This window comes from Xylocopa sonorina, chromosome 17, assembly GCF_050948175.1.
Source record: "Xylocopa sonorina isolate GNS202 chromosome 17, iyXylSono1_principal, whole genome shotgun sequence".
In the NCBI taxonomy this organism is placed as follows: domain Eukaryota; kingdom Metazoa; phylum Arthropoda; class Insecta; order Hymenoptera; family Apidae; genus Xylocopa; species Xylocopa sonorina.
The window spans coordinates 4455109-4479853 of NC_135209.1; the positions used below are offsets into that span (position 1 = coordinate 4455109).

The window sequence follows — 24745 nt, forward strand, 5'->3', positions numbered from 1 at the left end:
CGATAACGTTGCCTTCGAAAGAAGACTCGATTCGTTTATTACTTCGCGTTACTCTTTACGATCTATTGAAAAGTTGGGTTATCAAACATTCTACAGCGTATAAATTGTAATTAAAATACAATCTTTCCGTGCTCGTGGAAGGTAAAGTTCCGGAGAAGTTCAACCCGATACAACAGCGCGCAGAACTACCTCGCCAACTACAACAGACTTTCCGAATTAATTTTCATGAAAATTAAATCTGAATTACAGAACCTTTGTTCTCCATCCTTTTTTTCTTCATTTTGAATAATGAATCACATTCTACCAGCTTGTACCACTGTTTTGGTAGCAGCCTATATCCACCTGCTAATGAAACTCATCCTCTGAATACTCGTATTGTTTGCAACCCTGATGGAAAAAGGGAATTATTCTTCGCGAAAACATACCAGCCACCAACAGATCCAACATAATTTGCGAGAAAACCATTACATAGCGTAATTATAGCAGGTATAGAACGGATATCCATATTAACTTTGCCAGCATTTTGCAAATAAAAATACTAAAACCACCGTATGCGTGTCCTGCTGTTATAACAAGTTTTTGATAAAACACGAGTGGCTCTTTTTATCACAAGACATTTGATCCCATATCAAGCTGTACACGGCGAACAGACATACCTTTTCGCGAGCATTCGTGAGGCACCCCTGTAAACAGGTTACACTTCAGAGGAACAACCATCTCGCGCAGTTATTTGTCGTTTCTTCTTCGTAACAAAAACCGGTCGACTCCGTAGCAGAGTTCCATTTGTCGCGTGGCACAATAAGAAGCGGTCGCGCGTGTACCGCGCGGAAAAGGGTGGAGGGCCGCCACCGCGTTCGAGGCAGAAGAGAAAAAGCGCAACCCCGCAGGAAGAGATACGATATTCCGTTCAAACTAAATTCCAGGCGGTGTTCGAAAAGTTTTTCGAGCGGCTTCGTGCCAAAAAAAGAACGACTACGCGCGCGTGCACGCGGTAATCGAGGTATAATTTTCGATCTCCGCGGGAAACGGAACCGAATTTGAATGTAAATTTCGCCCCAGCCCCTATTTTCCGCGAGATTGACTGTTATCAAATAACGGCTATACATCGCGCCACGTGAAACACTGCGCGCCGTTGAACACCACGCTCGACTAGCTAGGATGTATCGAACGCGATCACCAGGCCCACTTGAATTTTTCAGCGACTTCTCTGCCCACCACTGCTCGAATCGCGAATTTACAATATTTTGAATTTAAAATATTGAATGATTCTCAGTTATACAAAATTAGTATCGCAGTTTATTCGACATTAGAACTTTGTTGCCACGCGGAGGAAGTTCGAAGTTCGAACGTTAAATAGAAATCGATGTCCTGGACATCGATTAAAATGACAGCGATTCGAACAACAACCAGCGACGTGATTCGAACGCGTGCGTCAATTTAGTGGACAGCCGACAAATTCAATTGGAAAACTCGATGGTATTGGTTGAAAAACCATGGGAGGCGAAATGGAAAAGCGTTAATTCACCGGATAGCTGGTTTCGAATGTTGAAAACTGCGCCTGATGGGCGAGCGATCGGGCAATTTGAATGGTTAATCGGTCGACCATATGGCATCCGGTCCCTATCGTTGTCTGCTAACCGAGATTACACGGGCAAGCACTTATCAATGAGTATCGATTCAACGAGCCGTGCGACAAATTTCGGATACAATTCGAATTCGACCGCGTAATCTGTTCGGCAAAGTGATTGGTGTATAGCTAAATGCTAACCTGTTTGAATGAATCTGACCACGAACGATAACAGAGATATCGATGTAACAACTGGATGAGATTGAAACTCAAAGTAATTCGTTCCTACTTTCTGCTTTCCAAAATTCAAACTGTTTTGCTATTTACCTATCGCATTCGCTGGAGAATCTGAGAATTTTTGAAAAATCCATTCTCAGAAATAGAGAGAGAGAGAGAGAGAGAAGAATAGACGAAAGAAATACAGGAGAGGCAAACAAAAGGAACGATTTTTTCATTTTGTACTCCAGATTCACCCCTTTCGTCTGGCTACTCGAGGGGAGGCGACGACCGCCTTAGAGGGTGCCCCTCCGACTATCTTTTCACTCGTTATTTTAATGATCGTGCCCGAGCGGTGCTTCATCTATCGCGGGCTGTGGAATTAATGTTTGCCAGAGTTGACTGTCTCCCGATAAAAGGGGAGAGGGGGGGTGGAGAAAAGGGAACGGAAGGAAAAGACGAGGAACCCGGCGGAAAATCGAGCTGCAGAGGGAATCGAAGGAACCAGCGGCGATATTTGTCCTAGCCATGAGTGACACGGTGGTAGGTCCCGATTTTTCTCTCTTTTTAGCTGGGTCGCGCGGTAATTTCCGACGTCTGTCGACGTCATTAATCCGCCTATCTTTTTGGGGAGGGCTCAGCGACGCGAGCTGGTAAACGGTGGCGGTTGAAAGGGGTGAAATTGATTCTCGATTATCGCTCGAGGAGAACGAACCCCAGGCTACGCGGTCCGAGACTCGGCACGATAGTAATTATCTTTGGCGTAACGCGCGACGAAGTTAAAATGAAGTAGGAGAAGCGATGGAAGAAGATTGAAGTGGAGTTGATTAATGTTCTTTAGGATTTACGCAACGTTTACGCTACTTGCTTCCTTCGTAATTCGAAATATATACATATATCAGCGAAGAATAGAAAAAAAAGTATAAAAACTAGAAGATTGAACAGTTACGAGTGAATACTAATTAAAATCTTAACTTCAGCACGAGTGCAGTCTTCGACCACGTGTATCCATAAAAACGTATTAACGTATGCGAGAATATGCACACTCGTGGCAACCTTAGTTTGAAAACTTCTCCGTTAACGACACTAATTACATACTGTGTAGGTACTTCAACGATTGCGAGGTGGATGGAAGTTACGCTTAACGAATGAAATCGCGTCGGTCGTTAATCCGGCGCTCCATTATACCAGGGCATATTTTGATCAATGCGCACGAGGGAAATGGATACAGGAACTTATAATTGGGGGAAATGAACCGCTATTCCTTGATAGAGAACGAACAACGAATACTAACCGCGGGATATTAAATTCACAAGGTGTAGATCAAGTTTCGGAATGAACTTCAGTAGAAATATAAATTGATCGATAAAAATAATTCAATGAGAATGTAACAGAGTTATCCAGAGATAACTGTTATCTATAGATTCCATTCATTCGCTAAAATCGAATGAAAACCATTTCTGGGTCACTGTCTAAGAAATTTCTGCGCTTATGTGCTTGCATCTACCTACGTGTACGAATGTAATTGAATAATGGCAACGTGGTTAATACGACACCTAATCATCGTTAATGTAGAATCAACCCTAAAACGTAGAATTTAATCAATCTCAATTTCCATCAACCCACTCAAATTATCCACCGTTTCCCTTCCTCTCCATGCAAACATGTCTGGACCATCACTCTGCGTCACAATTCCACCACTTCCGGTTCTACAGATGCGCTCAAAGCGCGTCTATATTTCTCACAGTCCAGAGAATTCAATTTCTTATTGAACAAAAAAATTCTGCGATAGATCTTTCGTTACACTTTAGACACTGCCTCGATTATTCCGCTCGCTTTAATATCCTAATTAACCGCGCACACAAGCGGGCAACTTCCGTGAAATTCTATCAAAACACAATTACCACTCGAAACACCCCCGCATTACCCTTCTCCGTTCTACCTTAATTAAATTAATTTGCCCTCCATTAATTTCCCATCGAAGGCGTAACTAGCGCGCGCAACAATACTAAACAATTACGTGTTACGCTATTTGCACAACAGGCGAGCGCGCAGCTATGTCTGTGCCAGCGGGGGACGTAGCCGATAGGAATTCCCGGATAAACGAACCGTTCGAGCTCCCGTGCCAAGCAAAAATGCTCTATTTCCGGTGTGAAATGCTAAATCTGATCAGCTGGCCGTCGCACGGTGAAAGAGAACGAGGGTGAAAGCGAAACGGGGAGGGGCGCATGAAAAACGAGGAAAATCGCGACACGTTCTCTCGTAGCTCACGCGGCATCGATCGACCGATAATTCGCTGCCTGCTACCCGGTTTTCGTCGCCAGCAACCCCTGCTATCGCTACCCCCGTGCCACGTCCAACACCTGTACTATATATCCTGTCGACAACCCCCATAAACACCGTGCTCGTTTTAAAGCGAGCGGACCATTACAGCTCTCGCAGCGGGGCCTAAATTACGAGCGCATTATGCGCCCGGGTATTAGTTAATTCCGTGACTCGTGCGGGGCGGTTGGTGCCCTCTGGTCGACAGTGGCAATCCCTCTGGCGCATAACAGGGTGAACTATGCGGGCTTGTTTCGGCGTACGAGGGATATCTTCGACGATGGAATTTCCGTAGGGCAGCAGCGTTGCCTCGAAATATGCGCACCGTCTTGGGACTGGTCGCGTGTACGTCCTCGTAGCAGGTATTCTGAGACTGATGAAAGATAGCGCGTGTATTTACCTATGTTCGCCAGCCTAATACTCGAGTTATCTACTGCGATCCTTGATTTACCAAATGCATCGACCTGGAGTGATAGAAGAAGCGAGAACAGTCGTGATTTATCTATGTTCGCCAGTCTAATGCTCGAGTTATCTACTGCGATCCTTGCTTTACCAAATGCATCGATCTGGAGTGATAAAAGAGAAGCGAGAATAGTTGTGATTTCGAAGGAAACGTGTGGATGATAATACTACTGTAGCAATTCTAATTCTGTGAAGATAATTCCATTAGTGTTTTACTGATGAAGGCTACAGGGCAGTTGCCACGGCAAAGGAAGTAACTGTTGCGTTCGCGCAAAGTAAACTGTGTACTTATGTACCTTGTTCTTGCGGGTAGAGCAATTCAGAATGCTCGCGTCGATCATACGCGGATCGACATGCCTCCGGTTCAGCCTGGTATGTACTGTGTGTCAAAGACAAAACAGATAAACTGACGGCAGTAATTTCGCGTATTTGCACAGCGACTGTTCACACACGTGCAAACACACGGATAGAAGTGCATGCGCACCTAGTTGTCCGAATTGGTGCGATTTGCACGAGACAATGAAATACGTCGTTTGAAGGCGACCGTAAACGGAGCCGCTCCCGATCATGGTTGCTACTGAAACAAGTGGTTACTTCGTTCCACGAATTCGCTTGGAAACTAACTTTATATGAACACGACGTTTCAGCGAAATTCCAAGCACGTGTCTCTCTCTCTCTCTCTCTCTCTTTCCCCCTAGCTAAATGATTTTCCTCTTAAATTTCATTGATTTTCACTTACCTTTTCAAGTACTGATTTATTTGTTCATCTATCATTTTGAATGCAGCGAGCAAGTATTAAAAACACGTTCGAGTCACGATGATAGAAAGAGAAAGAGTAATACCCCAATAAAATCGAGGACACGATGAGCTAACTTACGAACTTGAAATGCAAATTTCTTTTTTGGTCGTTTCAAAATCTGAGCGACCGGTTATGTCAGCTCCCCCAATGCATTTAGTCAACCTTGACGAATACCTCAACGAGATCGCTAGTGAAAATTTCGTATCCTCCTAATGGAATAATTAATCGAAGCATTACTAATCGTCAATGGAGGGAAAGGACGACGATTCGCGGTGTACAAATTTCCGAAGACACTGAAGAGCAAACTCAACGAGCGTAACTTTCCTCCGTTTTCGCGTGTTCACTTAGACAGGCCAATTCAGGGGATGGAAGGAAGAAACTCAGTCAAAACGGACTTTCTATCATGAAAATTTCACTAATTGAGTGGCGGTTTCGCGGATTCGTATCGATTCTCTCGTGTTCTCAGCTGATGTCGTTATTCGATGTAATTTTGCATAGATGAGAGTAGGAGAGAATGAGTTTGAACATTGGATATTATTTAACATTCTAACATGATAATTTCTAAATAATACTATTAAATATAAAAAGAAGAATCGGAACAAATTTGTTGAAAGTTCAAAAGTGCACCATCTATAACTAGAAGAAAAATGAAATGTCGAGAGAAGGAAAAATAGAGATATAAAATCATAAAGCAAATCTGGAAAACCAACGAAACATTGGATTAACTTCGAGGACACTGGTATTGCTGGAAAAGTCTTAATAGGTTGTTTGAGAACGAGGAAAGTTTGGAACTCGGTCAAATGTTATCAAGAAAAAGAAGGAACAGGATCGTGTTCGCGATGTGTAACTTGAAATTAGCTGTTAAAAATTAAACAATGAATTTCCCGTGTAAATCTTATTACATTTCAAAGAAAATTGAAGATCCTGGAACCGAGACGAGCGCGAGGAGCGCCTATAATTTAATTAATAAAGAAAATCTCGTAGCAATTTCAATTAAATTCGATCAAACTTCAACTCCTGATTGCGCAGCGAGGGATTGAACGCGAAATTAAATACGAGGAACGAAACAGAAATATTAATCAACATACAAACGGATGGTATACAAGCTGGGTCACGAAGAGTAACGAAAAGCACTGCCATAAAGCGTTAATTATTTTTGCAAACGGAACATACTAACGATCTAGTTGAAAAAAAACCAAATATCCTCAAAGCTGTTTGTAGCTTGAGCCTCAGCCGGCTATTAACCATTATTTTTTCCAGCAAACTCACGAATGGACGATCGATGTTCTAAAAAGTGTACAAACGCGAATATTCTCTGACCCAACTGGCCAGCAATTATTAAGATGTTGAATTAGAATGATCGAGGAGCACGATCTTAATTAAATTTCATCTGTTTCAATAACCACGCGGAGGGTTCATTCCAGAGGCGAATCTGTACCGAGCAGAAGGCACGATCTTGCTTCGCTTTACACGTGTGTACGTGTTCGATAACGTACGAACCTCCCAAAATAGTAATTTCGAATGTAAATGTTACTTTAATATTTCACGTTGCTCCAGATAAGATAATTCCCACTTCGAGTAACCTGGTAGAGAAACTGTATACGTTAAAACAGTGTAATGGAGATTTTACGATCGTTTTCCAAAACGATTCTACCGCACAGGTTAGATTATACTTCTACCTTAGTATTGCACATTCTACTCGCGATAATACAAAAGCAATTTACGTATCTGCTAGGGTTGAAATGTCAATGGTTCAGAGCATATTTCAATGTGTCCACCTGGGTCCTCGCGAGAGCTCCTCGACAAGTCGTAATTCACCAAGAAATTCCATACCTCTGCACCTTGCAGACTGAGTTTGGGCGTAAACGCTGTAGAAGATGTCCTTCGAGATGATCATCGAGATAGATGCGGTAGTGATGCACAGCGCATCATCGCTGATAATAATAAACGCATCAATCACGTACGCGGTTGCACATGCAACTTCGCAGTACGAACGAAGTTGATGATGAGCTTAAATTGAACGAACAGCTCGAAGACGTGGGACGAAGAAACTGATGCGATAATCGAGAGTACGAGTTACGAAAAAGGTTCGTGCAGTGTTACTTTACGTATCGACCAAGAAAAAGGTGCGAAGAGTATATAAAATCGAAGGTAATTTTTTATGAACGACTTGCGCGATATACTCGTGATTCAAAATTACGTTAAACAAATTTGTTTACTCGCAAAACGAAAGTTGTTGGTTGCTATTCAAGAACTTTCTAGTTGTAAGAATGTATTAGTTACGCAATGCAGGTGACATAAAGAAAAAGAGATCTGAATTTGGTTGCGCAATCGTACAACTTCTACGTTTAGCCATTCAATGCCATACCATGAATACAGAAGTTCTCTGTGAATGATCCACGATGCGATCGAGAATTTCGTCACCGGCCTTGATTGCAAGAGTGCGTTTGATCCGAAAATTTTGCGTAACTTCGATGACGCGTACACGTGAGCAGGCAAAAACGTGTAAATTTTCATACATTTACCCAATCCCAATTAGAATTATGTCTCGAAAACTTCCACTCTCGACTGAACAACCGGTACTCGCGACGATATTGCCAACTACACTGAAACATTAAGTAGCGCATCCTCTCTGTTTCAATAGTCTAGCATCGATTTCGATAACGCCCTGTTCGAAATAATTCCCAATACATCAATTAATCACCATTCTCTGACGTATTTAACAGCACCTTGAGCATGCTACGTTGGCTGAACGCCAGAATACACACCATCTTTCCTTAGGATTGTCAAGCAACGAGACACCCTACTTCCTCGAAACAACGCTCCAACTATTTCAAGCTGTAACTGGAAATACTCGTGGCTAACCTATTTCCATCCATAACTATCTCAAGGATTCGTACTCCAAATCCTTCAGACGTCGTCGTGCACCACTGATCGAACCTTCAATTTTCGATGATCCATATTGCCAAAAACCCATGCTCGACAACGCTGGCTACCGTTAAACTTGAAATCTGTACGATCGATTACAAATATGGAAACGCTAAAAAATCATTTCTCGACTGAAGTTCAGGTTTTTCTTTAAAAGAGAATGCTTTAACGAGTGAACTATCCCTACCTGCCCCTATTAGTCGCCTTTTACGACAAGCAGGGGATACTGTGAGTGCATTCTGGTCCCCACCGCACAGGGATAGAAATTGCTGCATAAAATGTTATCGAAACGAGACGTCATTGATCGAACGCATAAAATTGCATAAGAAAACACAAGGTATTATCTCTTACTCCTGTCAATCAAATGATAAATTGAACTTCTTAGAAAGCGAAGAGACATGCAAACGCAATTGTAAATTATCGATTCATGGAACATATATTACGTGCAAAATTGTATTGACGTTACGATTGTAAGTGAAGGTTAAGTATATACACCGAACTAATGCAATGAGTTTTTGGAAAAATTCCACTCGCCAGTTAAAAGACATCCAAACTTCCGAAGGCACATTGATATTCCAAGGTTGAGACAACAAAACCTTGCTACCCCAAACTCTCACAAGGGGGATGAAATCTGGTATAGCATCCAAAGAAGACAATAAATGCTCGAAACGACCTATTTCTCCAACCAGTGACCATTTTCGTCCACTCATGCTACTTCAGCAAAACAGACCCTCCAAAACGAAGTTCCCCCAAACCTCACAAACATAAAAGCCAGTAGCAAAGAACAACATGATGCGTGTCACGATCAAAACGAAGCGAAGTAACGAGACGATCCAAAATCCGAGTCAGAAAGTAGCTCGAAATCGAAGAACCGTGGTGCAAAAGGAAAAACGAGGGATCATCGAACGCGTGCGTCGATATCAGGCAAAGGGGGCAGGGAACGCATCGGCGGTGACGTTGAATCGCGCGGTTGGCCACGCGTGTGTGCGTGCGCGCGGAGGAGCGGTCCGCAAGGCCAGACCACGAGATGCCTCGCGATTGGTCGTGCCGGCATCGTACGATGGTCCCGTCTTGTTATAAATAAGATCCATTCCCTTGCCCCTCGACTACGATGTGCCTGCTGGCCCCGTATAGCTGCGTCAGCGCGTACGTTCGACGGTATACGTGCGTGGCGCGTATCAGGGCGCCTCTGTGCGCGTGAGAACCCGACTTGTCGCGACCAAGCGCAGCGTCGAGGTGAACGAAGCGAGACGCCGGCTACACGAACACTTGTCTACGAATGGTCGTGCGCGTACGTGCACGGGTGCCACCCAGCGCGTCGACCACTCTCTGCGGCCCAGACGATACCACTGTGAAAGTGTATCGGGTTAATGAAACTTTCTAGCCGACGCAGCCCTCCGCCGCGACTGCAGCCACCTCGCTCGATCTCGAATCGAGCCCTCGATCGCGGCTTCCGCCCGCGAGAATGTCGAGACGCATGGGAAAGAAGAAACGATCCGCGGTTGAGGCGTTGGAGGATCGATAAGAGGCACGAACGAGAGCGTTCTCGCGTTCTGATCTACTATTTGGGATAGTAGTGCTGGAGGTTGTTGGGAACGTAGAAGTAGCGAGGTCGATTTTTGCTTAGAATTATCAGTTTCGACCATTGTGATGGTAAGACGCATGAGAACGGGGCGACCTGCGGTTAATTTGGTAGAGGATTGAGATAAAAGTGCAGCAAACGGTAAGAATAGAAGCAGCCGAGTCGGGGTACTGGGTAAGGCGCCTTTTTCTTTAACCGCTGTGCGTTTCCGTTGTAATAGACGATAAGATAGCTACGTACGTGGAAAAGGAACAATCTGCGGTGAATTTGATAGAGAAGTGATAAGAGAGCCAAGACAGTATCGAATTGTTGCTGCATTCGAGCTACTGAAAATAAAAGTAGCGAAGTAAAATTGCGAGCGTCCAGCTCGACTGCATTTTGTCCAATTTTAGATTCAGCTTTGCACAGAATGCGTGTATCTTTGCATCGACAATATCAGATATCCCAAACCTTTATCAATCTGATCGATCTCTCCATCGAAAGTACTATTTAAGAGTTTATCTGTAATTAATTAAGAGCCCCAATTTTCGCATATCTACGTTCGCGTAATCCTTCAAATACTTCATACAATACACGTATCTGCTCATTCATAAAAATCTCATTAAATGATTAAGCAGCTCGAAAGCAATTATGTAAAGTAGCCTGATAATGATTTATCATCTGTAAATACTCGTTACCGACAATAAATCTGTCCCACTTATCTTAACCACTGATAAAGCTAGCTAAAGACGTCTGGAGGAAAGGAACAAAAAATTGCTCCAGATGAACTTCCTAGCACGGACGTCTGACAAACGAGAGTCGATACTACTGAGTAGATACAACCACTCGTTAATTGAACGACGTGTCGTGGCGTTTGCCTTTACGAGACCAGCAGAGCTAGAGCCTGCGGTAATATACCCTTGTTGGTGCACACAAACGATTAAGTAGCGTCAATAATTAAGAGGAAATCCCATTACATAGGAAGCTACGTACATTCGCACTCCGATATCGAACTTATCAGGTCCGCTGGCTCGGGTTGAAGTTTAATTACGCAATTCCGCAGACAGAATTCCTTAATCTAGCAGATTAACGAGGCCAGCATCGATAGTAACGATCAATTAACTTTCAGCGGACGCGACTACACGAGGCTAACGACAGTGATGGGGAAAAAACGCGTTGGTATGATAACCCCGTTGATTCGCATGCGAGATACACACCGCGTCGAGAGATACCAGGCGTCTGGGCAATGAAATCATTTACGTGACAATGAATGTCTCCTCCTTATCACGCGAGCCCCGTTTCTGTAGACTAAACAGACGTTTGGTACAAAGATGCAATATAAATCGCGTTAGACGCGAGTCGTTATCTGTTTCGCGCGACACTACTGGTGCATGGAGTACTCCCGCGCGCTTTTTATCTGCCGGAACGAAACTGGTTACACGGCCACGTGAACGTGTACCGCTAGATGAATGAAATAGAAACAGTCAATGAATTTCTGATACTTGATTCGAACGAGACTCGTTTTCCTATTTAACATGAATAATCAAAAGGCTGCAGAAGTGGAGGAACTTGCATATATAGCTTGTCGTCCATCATATCGACGAAAGGCTCGATAGTATAATAATAACAGACACGCCTATGATACGAGCGAAATTTGCACGCTCGATTGCAAGTCAAACAACAGGGTCTTGTTAACCGTGATGAGAACGCGAGGTTGCATTAGGTTAATGAAATTTGTTAATGATTTGGTAATGGTTCGTCTGGTTCGTGTCGTACAATGAGCGTCGCATCATGCTAATCGAAAGGACGAGGCAAGTGGAAATGGCAAATTATTTCGGTAGTAATTGAAAAGTTTCGTTTGAATAGAGAGCCAGGTGGAATTCGCGGCGTACTTGAAAATGTCCGTCAGCTACTGATCTTTCACTGTGTCTAAAAAATGAATAAATGCGATACTTTTTCAGAGCTGAATGAGACGTCTTATGTAAATGAATCGAGGCTGATTCATTCGATGTATTTAAGAGCTGGATCCTGCTGCGTAAAGAGACGCATATTTTTATCTGGTTACGAAACGAGGAAAATGATTGTTTTGTTCGAAAGTTAGCTTCATCCGCGCGTCACAGACTAATTTAGTCCCCTCTTTATGTAACCGTTTCAGCGAACGATCAATTATGAAAAAAGTGATGCAAATAATCTGCAGCAAGATCATCAATACCGACTGTAAACAAAATTATTAACATTTACAGATGGAAATTACATCAATAAACTTCAATCTAACTTGTAAATCAAAGCGACGATAAAAATATTATCATTGAAAGGCGGTATGAATTCTTGGAGCCCACTGTTTGTAATCAACTTGTAAATCCATAGATTAATTAATACTGAATACCACGTTAATGAAACGAGGAGTATCAAATATTCATGACTGCTTCTTTATACTTCTAAACTGTTACACAGTTTCCTTAAAAATCAAATAACAGGATGAACAATATCTACCAACACGATTTACAATGTATTCGAAACAATACTGGCAGATGGACAAATGCTAATTTCATTGTTATGAAATTCATGTTACTCATTAATCGTCAACTTTTGAATACTCAAATTTCAAAGCAGATACGATGCCAGAAACGTTCACGACGCCCCACCTCGATCCTGCAAATCGGATTGCGCTTACTAAAACGCTCTAAATGTTTTACTTTCACTTGGACGTCAGTAAAAATTTGGTCAACGTACCGTTGATAAATTTCTATCGTCACCAGTAAGCGAATAAACTTTCTGTCGAAAACGAACGAGAAGTAAAAAGAACTTTTATGACTCGCTCCTTTATCATTCTACCCTCGACTTTTATTCCACATCCTGTCCCCGTCTCCACAAAAGCTCGCTGAAGGCTCAGCTCTGAATTAATCAAGCGCGAAGATCTTAACCGGTGCCTAAACAACTCCACGCATCCTGTCTCGAATCGTGTACCATTCATTCAAACTCTGCAGCAGAGTTTAAGTACTTGAGCATCGTAACGCATCAAGGGGAACGGTTTAGTCCTTGTCGGTGGATAGAACTCCTACGCGGCTCCTTATCCTCGCAGTCCACGAAGCACCATCTTTCAGTAGTCCTGGCATAAACGTTGCAACAAGTGACAACAGCATAATAGCGCGTCTAATCGCGCAGGTCAGTTACAATGCTCCGCTGTGTATCCAACGTCTGTTATCTCGGCTAGCATAGACAAAACAACGACGATAACGCTGTCATCGCGGTTCTACGTCGATGCTAGACACGCTTAATGACAATAAGAACAACAACTACGATAAAGATAACGCGTGCGGTCGTACGCAAGTTACGAAATCGTCTGTCGAAGGAATCTCAATCCGTTCGCTGGAGATTAGAATACGGAGTTTTCGGTTATAGACGGAAGAGAATGATGAAATGGAGGGGAAAATTGAAAAGAGAAGGTACTATGAGTATCAGTGATATTAAATTAAGCTTTCGAAGGGGCGATTGTGTGAAATGGAGCGAAAAATTGCTTCCGTTGTTTGCCTGTCGCTACAAAGCGCCGACGCTTTCAATTAAAATCGAACGTATTACGTACAGCGCCACGTGTTTCTGTAGTTTTCATTATCCTCTATTTTTCTTTATCCTGGATTCCTTTTGTTTCTCCTTAAAAATGGAGCGACAGCAGGTAATAGGTGTTATAGCCACCCCCAAAACCTGGATCGTATCGACACGCGCCCTACTGATACTACGAGATCTTTTATCATTGCAATAACTTAATGGAAACTGGCAGTTAAGATAAAACACTCAAGAGAGTGGAGTAGATATACATACACGATAGATATCACAGGAATCCTTATTCAGCTTCGAAAAAAAATTCTATGGTGTGACTCTCGATAGTACGATAAAAGACAGAGTATCAACAGTAACGAAAAGTGGCTGTTCAACGATGATCTAATCGAACGATCTCGGAAGATAGCATCGTATCATCGAGAGAATATTCCATCGATGCAACTCCACGAATTTGCTGAATCGAATTGTTCCCCGATGTTATCGCACTTTTATCAGGAATCCGTATAGTTGTCATAGTATCGTCTATTATTGGCGATCGATCGCCAAGAGATTTAACTTTCAGTTTCTCCTGACTAAAATGTCCGACAACCAAGAGAGGGCCTCTCGTCGTTGTTGGCACTGCTCGAGATCCTCGACAAAGCAGATGCATGACCCTGCCAACAGGCGACCCTGCTTTTCACGTGCCAAGAACTTTCCTGGTCGCGCGACTTCCCACCCGAAACGATCGCGTTGCATGCACAATCTCGAGTTAATTATAAGGCTCGATGTTCGAGTTCGAGCGAAAAGTCTCGCTAGAGTTCATTAAGAGACTCGCTGTAAAACGCTTTTTAACTAGAGGCATTTAAACTGAAAAAGCTTTAATTAAGCGGAGGGTGAGATGGGGAATATCTCTTGTTGCATTCGTCGCCTCGCTACGAATCGTTCGTTTCATCCTTCGACGCCTGGATTACGAGTTACTAATAGGAATTGCAATCATTTACGACTTGAAAATATCATCAGAACGTTTAATCAAATTTGAAAAGGTTTCTCAGAGAGCGCGAATAAACGAAAATAGCACACAGATGAAGTAACATTCGATAACTGGGCCAAACTGGATCGCCCCAACGGAATCGTGGTACGAATTTCCGGTCAATCAAAAAAGTGGCGAAACGCGGCCGGAATCAGCCATACAATCGGCGCGCCCGTTCAAAATCAACAGATTGAGCTCAACTGCGCGCACTTTCGGCTTCATTGTTTCCCATATTCGCGGGAGAATTCTCGAGCGTTGATTGCGTGCTCGGAAAGGTAAACGTAAAGTAAAAGTAATTCGCGAACGAAACAGTGGAATAAACACGCGGAAACGAATGGACGATCGAAAACGACGGAACAATTTCTGGACCAGTAAACCAACCGGGTTGGGTCATTTCACACCAAACGAATTACTTTTTTCCTCGTTCTATGGGATTCTATATAAATCCATGAAAAAATAAGGGTAGTTTAAGTCATCATTTCATTGGTTCTGTAATTGTTCACAAAATACAGACGCAGAAAGCTAACTGAATTCATCAATCTTTACAAAAAACCTTTAATATCTCCCGAATGTAAAATTGAATATTTTTGCGAGTTGAGAAAAGTATTTTCATATTTTGTGACGTTCTCTAATTAAATTCCATTTCTTTTTTCTATTTCTAGATCGTCCAACTGTATAAATCAAAACGTCTACTTCAATCTAGCTGAATCGCATACCGCGGCCTTTGTCGACCTGCCAACTAAAGGTTTATCTCGGAGGGCGAATTAAAAAGAGGGAAAGAAGATTGCAGAATAAAAGGATTTTTACAAAATTTTAAGAGTATGAACCGCACGCGAGTTCAATTTGCAAGAGGACATTTTTATATCCTCGTACAGCAGAAACTTCTTTCTTCACGAATAAAATATAAAAATTAGTTGACAAAGCTTTACGATTGACGATATTACTATTCTCTTATATAGGTATACACGTTCGAAACCAAGATGACGGCTCAAACTACCCTTCCACTCGCACGAACTGCGACATGTTTCAAATTCAACGAAATCGCGGGCTTCGAGTGGAAATGTGGGAAACGTGGCTGGCGTGGGATTACTTGAATAGCTTGTTGCTTCGTTATTTATTGGCATAATTGAAAGGACCAAGTTTCGATGGCTTGCGCAAACTTCTAGACTCCGGATTAAGGTATAAGGTCGGCTAACAGTCGTCGAATGGTACGCGAGACACCCGCCCGGAGCAGTGACCTATCCCAATATCCCTCGTTAACGAACAGTTTGCCCAGGGTACCCTCTCAACGTGATTAAATTCCACATATCCCGAGTTATCTTTGGCTAACTGAAGTAATCTGAAGTAAAGTAAAGGCGAGCCTCTCGACGGGGAGCTTGCGCTTCGCAGTAACGCGTGTGCACACCTTCTTGACGTGCTGCTTTTCTTTTCAGCCAAACTCTCCTCTTAAAGATGAAAGAGTAATTTGGTAATTTATCGCAACGGAAATGGTTCCAGCCGAATGAAACAGAGCGAAGTTAAAACGTGAAACAGGATCGAAGGAGACGGGTCGGGTAAACTTTATGAATGGTGAACTCTGTTACGGAAGACAGACGTCTGCCTTTGAACTTTGACTGGTAACGTCGAGAATGAATAGCTCCAGCGGCTGGTCGCATTGTTCGGGTTCGTCTGTAACGCTTTTGAATCGACCGCGGTACTTCCTGTGATCGTTACACTTCGTTGCAAATTAGTTAGCGACTGTTATACGCAGTATTCTCGAAAGAATCCTGCGCGACGTGTGGTGAACGCGTACTTCGTGTGAAAAGAAACGACTGGACGAGCTGTGAACCTAATGATTTGTACTACTTTGCAATACAAAACACTTTGCAAGTTGCAAAACGAGTATGTTAAGCAAAATACGCGATGATAAGTGCTATCACCTGTCAAGAGTGTACAATAGAAACAGGATCACTGATATTCGTGTTTCCCAGGCTTTTCAATGGTCAGTAGTTCGTCAAATTATCAATTTAGATATAGGTAATCTGTCGAAACCATGTAATCGCATACGATAATAACATGTAATATGTATCATACTTGTGTTAACAAATACAATATTTCTTGATTACACGATATGTACAATTTTATGCTTCCTCTGCGCATTTTTTACTATTTTCCGATAAAATCACTGATACTGTTAAGCACGTGCAAACTTGACAAGTGTAAACGGTGTTTACCAAGACCAAAATATCGAGAATGTCACGACCAGCATTACCATTGCTTTTAGAACGTGGATCATATTTAACTGGCTGATCTACAGAACGAAATATCAGAAACCAAAATTGAACTGCGTACGTATTTACTTTGCACGCATAGATATACAGTAATTTCTGAACTAACGCTAGCTGGCGAAATTACACGGTAAAAATAGTATCTAAAATAACATTGAGGCTAAAAATACGAACAGAAACGAACAGAACAACAACTTGAAATATCTTAAGGGAATAGTAAATTTCCTGTTGCAACCTGAAGATATTCAGCTAAACGGATTACGAAAATAAGAAGCTGCAAAAATACTCTCCCTACAATGGACGCGAGAAAGGGATTCGATTTTTAATTAAACCGTTTACAGAATCATCTAAGTACTTGAATCTCCGAGAGAGATTTAATTATTTAACTCGTTAAGCGGAAGACCAGATTCTTCGTTATCTGATAATCGTATTACTTTAGCCGATAAAACAGTTTTAAACAAATTGCAAACCTTTCTTGCCACTTGTAGTACTTTCTAAATTAATTCGTTTCAATCCTTCATTGAATCAAAAGATTGTTTAAACCTTTCGTTAAACTGTCGTCAAACCCTTTTGTACGTTCAACTACCGATGAACGTAGAAAGAAATAATATGCGAAAAGAACTAAATTTGAATAGCTATTTGAATACTTAAATCGAGACACGACGCGAGCTGACAATTACATTTTGAATTCATATGCCGCGATATTCGCATAACATGCTTTTACTTATTACGATGATGTACGTTGTCGGTGTGTAAAAAAAGTGGAAGGAGAATGACGCGCACGGACGTTGACGGAACCGAAAATCATACGATGCCATTTAACATTCCGCGGATAGCGAATCACCGCGGAAGGAGAGACTGATGACCGGACATCCGTCTATCTTGGCTGCGCGCGCAAATACCTATACTCTATGTGGCTGGTTACGAAAGGAGAACTTAAACTCGATGGAATGCGCCGCGAGAAACCGGCTCTCCTCGCGAGAGGGAACGGCTAGAGGAGGGAAAAGAAACCGAGGATGTTTTTGAGGCCTCGATGCAATCATCCTCTATACGGAGGCTCGAGAAGACCTTCGCGCGTTTCTTTATCTTTCTGTTTTGGCTAATTATTATTCATGAGACGTCTCGTTCTTTGCAGTCTAACGTTCGCCAGACAAAAACCAAATAATAATTGGGAAATATAAAGAACACGTTTTCTCTTCCACGTACAATGCAAGTCTTTCTTTTCTTCCCTTTCGTTCGTATCGACTTACGCGCAGCTTTTCGAATTGCACAGTGGTGAGTCATTTCGATACGACCAAACCTTAATCGGGTCATTACATGCCTCTTTACCGTGAAATTACATCGTTCGACGTACACCTACAGATATGATTTCAGAGATTCGTGATTCACCCTTGAGATATGAATTGTGGTAGCTCAATGAGTTCATCGCTTGCTCCAAATTAGCGCATCAAAACAGGTGGACCGATCTGTAACGCTCATCCAGTGGGTGACCCCAACGATTTCAACTTTGAAACGAAGGTGTCAAAACGTCGGTGTTTAAATTGCGCGAAAGGCAGTTGACAATCAAATTGTTCGCAAATTCCTGGCACCGGATCAGTCCCATCGCTATATGCCTGTAAGGTAAGGCCACGCGCACGCCCATCCTGTCCTCCAATCAGCAGTCGCAACGTCATCTCGTACGATGTAACGGAGAGACTCACCCACGTGGTAAGCATCGTGTTATTTTAGTAACGCACCACGAGAAAATCTACTTATCGTGCGTGCTCGTCCTCCAACGACCATTCTAGAATTTCGCGATACGCTCCTCGCATTAATTACGACGCCGATGACCATTTTTTTCGCGTGGAATGGGATTATCAACACTTTTTTCTGTAACGCTCTCCATGGTAGATCGCTGGGCCGACGATACTAATAAAACGCGAATGCACAGTGGCGACTGCGCGTGGTAACATATGGCGTGGTCCTTTTTCAATTCCCACCAACTGTATCCCTCTCGTGCTTCTTTTAATTGATCAATTAAACGTCCGACGAGAGATAGACGTCGCTTCTCTCGTAACAGCATTTTTGGCTCCGTTAACGTCTCCACCACCGATCGCGACGCTTTCAACGAGAGAAACGATAGACAACCATTTACGTCACGAGGTGCTTCAATAACATTGACGTACGTCGGCGAATGATGCATTGTACTCGATACGGAAACTGGTTAATTGATCTGTTTACGCGGTTAACGAGCTGCGCCGCAAGATGAGACCAATTGAATGAAATCATGGACGCGTACGTTGTGTAGGTCAGTCAATTGTTAGTCATCCTGACTCCGCGGAAGGCACGAGATACGAATTCATGAATACACATGCATTTCACGCGAGTTCTAACAGACGGCTATTTAAAATCACAACGGCAAAACACGCTTGGAATAGATCGAAAATAACTAAAGATAGAACACTCGACACGCTGTGTTTCGTACTGGCGTTTGGTATTTCGAATCGTACCGCTCGGAAAGGAGCTTCTAGTTTTCAGGATACGCATAGTGCGTCGCTTTCGGTGCGCTCGTGTTACCACCGTTTCTTACGAGGCGCAACAACATTTTTCCAGCACAATTACAAGCACACCTTTCTCTTGGATTGGCATCGTTACAATCGTTCGAACTGGCGAACGCCAAGTTCAACACCTCGATACATACAAACATTGTTGACGAAACGCAAACTAACGTCAGCCTGCTTTCGAGATCGCGCAGAGCAATACGTACACAAGTCAGGACGATCGAGAGACCGATACGAAAGCTAAAGTAACCTGTGAAAATTACTCACGGGAAGAGAACGCAACGACAAACAGGCTAAGCCAGGACATCGGTTTCTCCTTAAGATTTTTCATCGCTGGACTTCCTCGGTGACGTTTGTCTCACAGGTTCAGCTCACCAAAATGTTCGAGCGCGAAACGCGAACGCGCTGGTTGCGTTCACGCACCAGTGATAAATCGGTTATCGGGACGCGAACGCGCGTCGTTCAGCTGCGAGCGTGTCTCCAGAAAAGGAGCGTGTAACAGCAAACAACGCGTAGCCGTCTCGTTCCTCTGACACGATAAATCGTAGCTCTCGGATCGCGTAGATCGGTCACTCGTGTGTATACGTCTGCGACGCTCTACGATCCGTACTACGCGACCGGCTGTGCACGACTGACTCGTGGGAATGCATTTTGGCGGCACAAAGCTTTAAAGGCGTACGCCGTGTACGCTTGCGCGGATCGACTGCGCGGATCACGCCACCCGACTCGTTTTTGATAGTGGGGAGAACTGCCTCTTTCTCTTTCGCTAGCAGCTCACCGATCTTTTCTCGGTTACGCTGTTTTCCCAAACTATGCTGGCGCCGGTATCGTTACACGCAGCTTTCGTTTCGCGCGACGTGGAAGATCATTGATTGATAGAGCGCCTCCTCCGCGCGGCCAGGATTTTACGCGCTGCCCCCCCAGGATGGAATTTAATTAAGAACATGCTGTCATTGTCGATGGACAATAGTGACGAGCAATTAGCGGGTTTACACGCGGTATCCTCGGCTCTTATTATCCGTGAACGCGGACGTTGACCGCTAGTACGATGACTGGTAGCGTGTAATGAGCGTACGACATGAATCAAAGCTGCTGGAAAATAATTAGGATCCTCTAGCGATTATTTTATGAGCTGAAAAGTATGCACGAACGCGAACGGATGAATAGAACTCTTGAGGATCCTTATCGCGAACCCTATTGAAAATAAATTCCTGAATTTTCTTCAATTAATCGTTTCAGCTTCTAATAATCCACGACAAGCTACACCTGCCATATCTAATTATACGCGTAGTGGCATTAGCTTGGCGGCTCCTTTTAAAGATAACAGTAAAATAACTAATTTTTCCCTTGGAAAGGTAGCTGAAGGGGATTTTCCCTCTTCGGTCGTTCCATCTGCGAGCAATGTAACGCGTGCTCTCTTAATTGAGCATAGAAACGCCCCGTGGATACACGACGAGCCCACTTCGCTTGTACGTTCGCGATCTCATGAAACTTCAACGCCCGCTGTTTTTCTAGTTCGTCGAATTTGCATTATGCAAATGCCCAATTTGATTACATCGAGCCAGTGACCGGGGCGCGAGACTTAACCGCGAGTTCAGTTCGCAGAGGGAATAGAATAATTTTCGGAGAATAATTCGGGTAAATCGTAACTTAGCTGGCAGATTAATTTCTGTTCCCAAACCGCGGACTGTGACCTCACCAGTTGTGTTCAACTGCCCGCCAAAGGACTGTTCAATTAAAACAAGGGAAGGAGTTCTCTTTAAACGTCTGCTTTTTGCTCCATACGCTTCCACGGAGTTGGATCTTTTAACAATCTATTCAAATTCTTTCACGTTTCTAGTCCTTTCAATATAATATGACGCACACGCTCTGTGCTTCTACGCTCTTTTCAATAATCGTTTAACCTGACGCAAGACCTCAAGTATTTACAGAAAAACGAAGGCTGGGAGTGAAGCTGCTGGCGATACGTGTCGCAGCGGGCAAGGATATCCTGCTGGCTAATAAAGAATTAAATAAAATAAATAACAGCGATCTGGGTGCTCCAAGAGCGACGAGGTTCTCGCATCAGAACGCTGCAGCTAACCGAGTGGGAGGCTGAATCGGGACGAAAACGAAACTCGTAAAATTTTACGATCCGACGCGAGTTTTGCCCCGTACGCGAAAACGGAAGAGCTTTATTCGCGGGAAACGTATGAAGTCACAATCTCGAGAGAAAGGCGTCGAAAATATTGAAGGATAAGGGGTTTCGAGGTATTTTGCTCCCTTTAAGTGCGCGATGCCTTTGGCGAATACAAAACTGGCCGCTTATAGTTCAGAAAATAAACTGAAGGTAATCTATTTAGAATCATGAACATATCTAGTTCATACTGATTAGAAAAAGCATCCATTGCGATGATTGCGTTCTTGAGTTAAACGTAGAAAGTGCAATAAGCGAGCACAAGGTTCAAAGGAAAACAAGTTTAACTCTGTTTCGAATTATCGATTTTATTCCAGGCAGGTCTCACACGAGTTTCCGTTTCAATGCAATGGACTTTTTGTTACGTGTTGTTTCGTTTCTATCAGTAGCAGTGGAAAATATGGATGAAAGTCTAATTGAACCCATCGTTAGGGAGAGTGCATATACGTTCATTAAAGGGAACGGAAAACTATAAATAAAAATTCTGACCATTTCTCTATCGATAGCTCATCCCTTTTTCCTTATTAATGCGTTGTCTGTAAATGAGGAAAAATAGTCGCGGACTAGTAGTTGTGCCTTTGACACTCTGACAAACGTGCAAAAGCTCCTATCGCTATTCACGTAGGTACAAAACCACTTTGATCTCGCATGTAACCAATCTCGACAGCTTTACCTTTACGCGCAGATATCCATTCGCTAGATCCTCATATCTATGTATATGTAGCCAGTTATCTACTTTCACGTTAAAGCAAAGTACGTTCCGATAGAATTCCCTTGTAATCCGACCGATATCACAATGTATAGGTATTCAATAACCGTGTCCCTCATATTCTCTAGTTTTTCCTATTGTTATCATACATCGCTTAGAATCTTCTGGCTCGTAATCCAGGACAATATATACGTACAAAAGCAAAAATGTGATCCCCAGCTTGAATAATTACACATATCCAAAATTGTCATCCCAATTATACCCTTTCTCCAGATAAGAATGTAAAAACAGCGGTAATTTCAATTTCTCTTATCACAAGGTACTCTCCCAGTATAATTCGGTGACTCTTTTGCCCCAGAAAAAAAAGAGACAAAAAATAGAACTATTCGGAACCTCTAATTGCGGAATTGGTTCTCCATGAAATTACTACGTTGCATTAATTACATATGTAAATGTACACACCAGCTAAAATGGATGTTACAAATTCGCAGTAGCTGCCGCTTAATTACTGCGTGCCAGCTGTGACAAAATCAAAGGGATGAAAAGAGAGAAAGAGAGGTTGAGAGGAGGTCGCGTGAACAAGTGAAATGATAAAGTAATTAAACCCCCGTTTTCTATCCTATAACTGTTACCACGGTTAATTGATGCACGTCCCGTGAAAGGGACAAGAATCAGAACTGATGCCCCAAAATCATTTTCTACTAAAACCAGAAAGTATACTCGTATAATGAACGATCGCGCGACAAATGAATTTTGTCAAAACCGATTTTATATCACCCTTTAACGCGATGCGGTTACGCGGAAACATTTCCACCCGCTGGCTGTGTTTTCGCGTGTGTTGCGTGCGTTTTTCGACAATGAAACGTTCGCCGTTGCGACTGGCAAACATTTACCTTTGCATGTTTTGCGTTCGATGTGTGGTGTATGGTCTTTTGGGGAAACGAGCGTCGGACACGGCTGTTTCGACTACTTTCTTTTTCAGAAATTAATGAAACGTGCTGCTACCCGACAAAGATTTCGAGTTCATTGTATGAACAATTTCTACGAATAAAACGATCCTATATCCCTCGCATTTATTCATGGAATCCTCGTATGATCCTCACACGAGCTATTCGATAATGCGCTTCGCGTATCAATAAAGGAGGCAACGTCAATGAAGTAAAAAGACGTTAACGTTATGATAGAACACTAAAGGTAAAAATAAAGAATATGTAATGTAATTTTGTGCAGCTTCCAATTTCTTGGCTATGTACAACGTTTCATCTGCGTCATCAGCCACGTCATCCAAAGTCGCCGTCTGACTGGGGAGGCGCCGTCGCGACGCCCGGCGTCCTTTTGGCTGTTTCTACATAGTTTGTTTCACCCCAGTTATTACCACAGAACGATATACGCGTCCATGTAGAAATTCATGTTTATTCAAGATCGTTTTGCCATACTTTTCCCCTGCAACGTACTTCAGAAAACTACGTCAACATATTTCGCCCATGTACGTTATATGAAATATTGCGTGGATACGATACCACATTTCTAAAGAATCGAAAACATTGAAACGAAGTTATATGCGTATGAAACATTATTATTTCAATCGATGGCAATTGAATTATGCAATGATCAAACACGAGCAAACAAAATACATCCAAATCGAAGTGATATAATGAAAATGAAGTAGATTATACGATTACGGCGAAATTGGTTGTATCCTTCGAATATCACGAAAAAATGATCTGATTTGGAGTTTCATAACTGCGTTAAAAAATTGATCCAAAGTTGTTGCGATAAGAAGTAAATTAAAGTCTGAACTTTCTACTCTCTCAAGCTTTTAGTTAATTTCGTTCGAGATGCTATCCAGGGATGAAATTCAGCATAAGGAGAAGTTAGCGAAAAAATAGTGAACGTGAAAATTGGGAAAACCTTTGCTTGTGGAATGACACGACCTACTTATTGATTCCCTTCCTTTCCCCCTGTCGGTTTGTCGCTCATGCGTAGCTCGTTCCTGAAGGCAACCCTGAAGAAACGGGCGACAATAAAGGGGTGAAAATGAAGGGCAGAGGAACGAATAAAGTTTCTCGTTTGCCGAGACATGACCCAGTTCTGCGGGAACACTTCATCCCGATGGAACGGTTCGAGAAATACTTTACTTAAGTGAAATGTAAACAGAGTCGGTAATGGATTCGTAGCGAATCTTTGGGTAATTGCATCTGATTTTCTGTACAGCTTTACACACCTTTAATTACACGTAGATCCGTTTGAAAACCTAATTTCCAGTAGATACCCATAACGAGCCGATTCGCTATGGAAATATATGCGAATTTAATTACAAGAGAGATTGCTCGGCTGGTTTAAAAATGCTCAGGTACATTCTCTAATCGAAGGATCCTTTTTTTGTGACACATAACGTTCGACTCTTCTTTACAAATTCAAGAAAGGACAGATCAAATTGATTACTGTGTATTCTGTACGTCAATTTTGCAAATACCCACTGACAGATTGTAATCCTTTTTGCCGGAAGGATAATTGTGACAACGCTTATTCTTTAACCAGTAGTTAAGATTTTTTATGGTACGCAAGAACTGACGGGAAGTCGTTAATTAAAAGTTACGTCAATTTGTCTGACACGTTATGTATGAATGT

At 42.7% G+C, this 24745-nt stretch overlaps 1 protein-coding gene across 1 annotated transcript in view; it reads right to left on the reverse strand.

The window, feature by feature from the left end:
• Positions 1–19632, reverse strand: part of LOC143431310 (uncharacterized) — a 37145-nt gene extending 17513 nt beyond the window's left edge. The window contains exon 1 of the mRNA XM_076907939.1: positions 19497–19632. Coding sequence (XP_076764054.1) covers positions 19497–19560 — 64 coding nt within the window. The 5' untranslated portion in view covers positions 19561–19632. The remainder of the gene's footprint in view (positions 1–19496) is intronic.
• Between the last annotated feature and the right edge of the window lie 5113 nt (positions 19633–24745).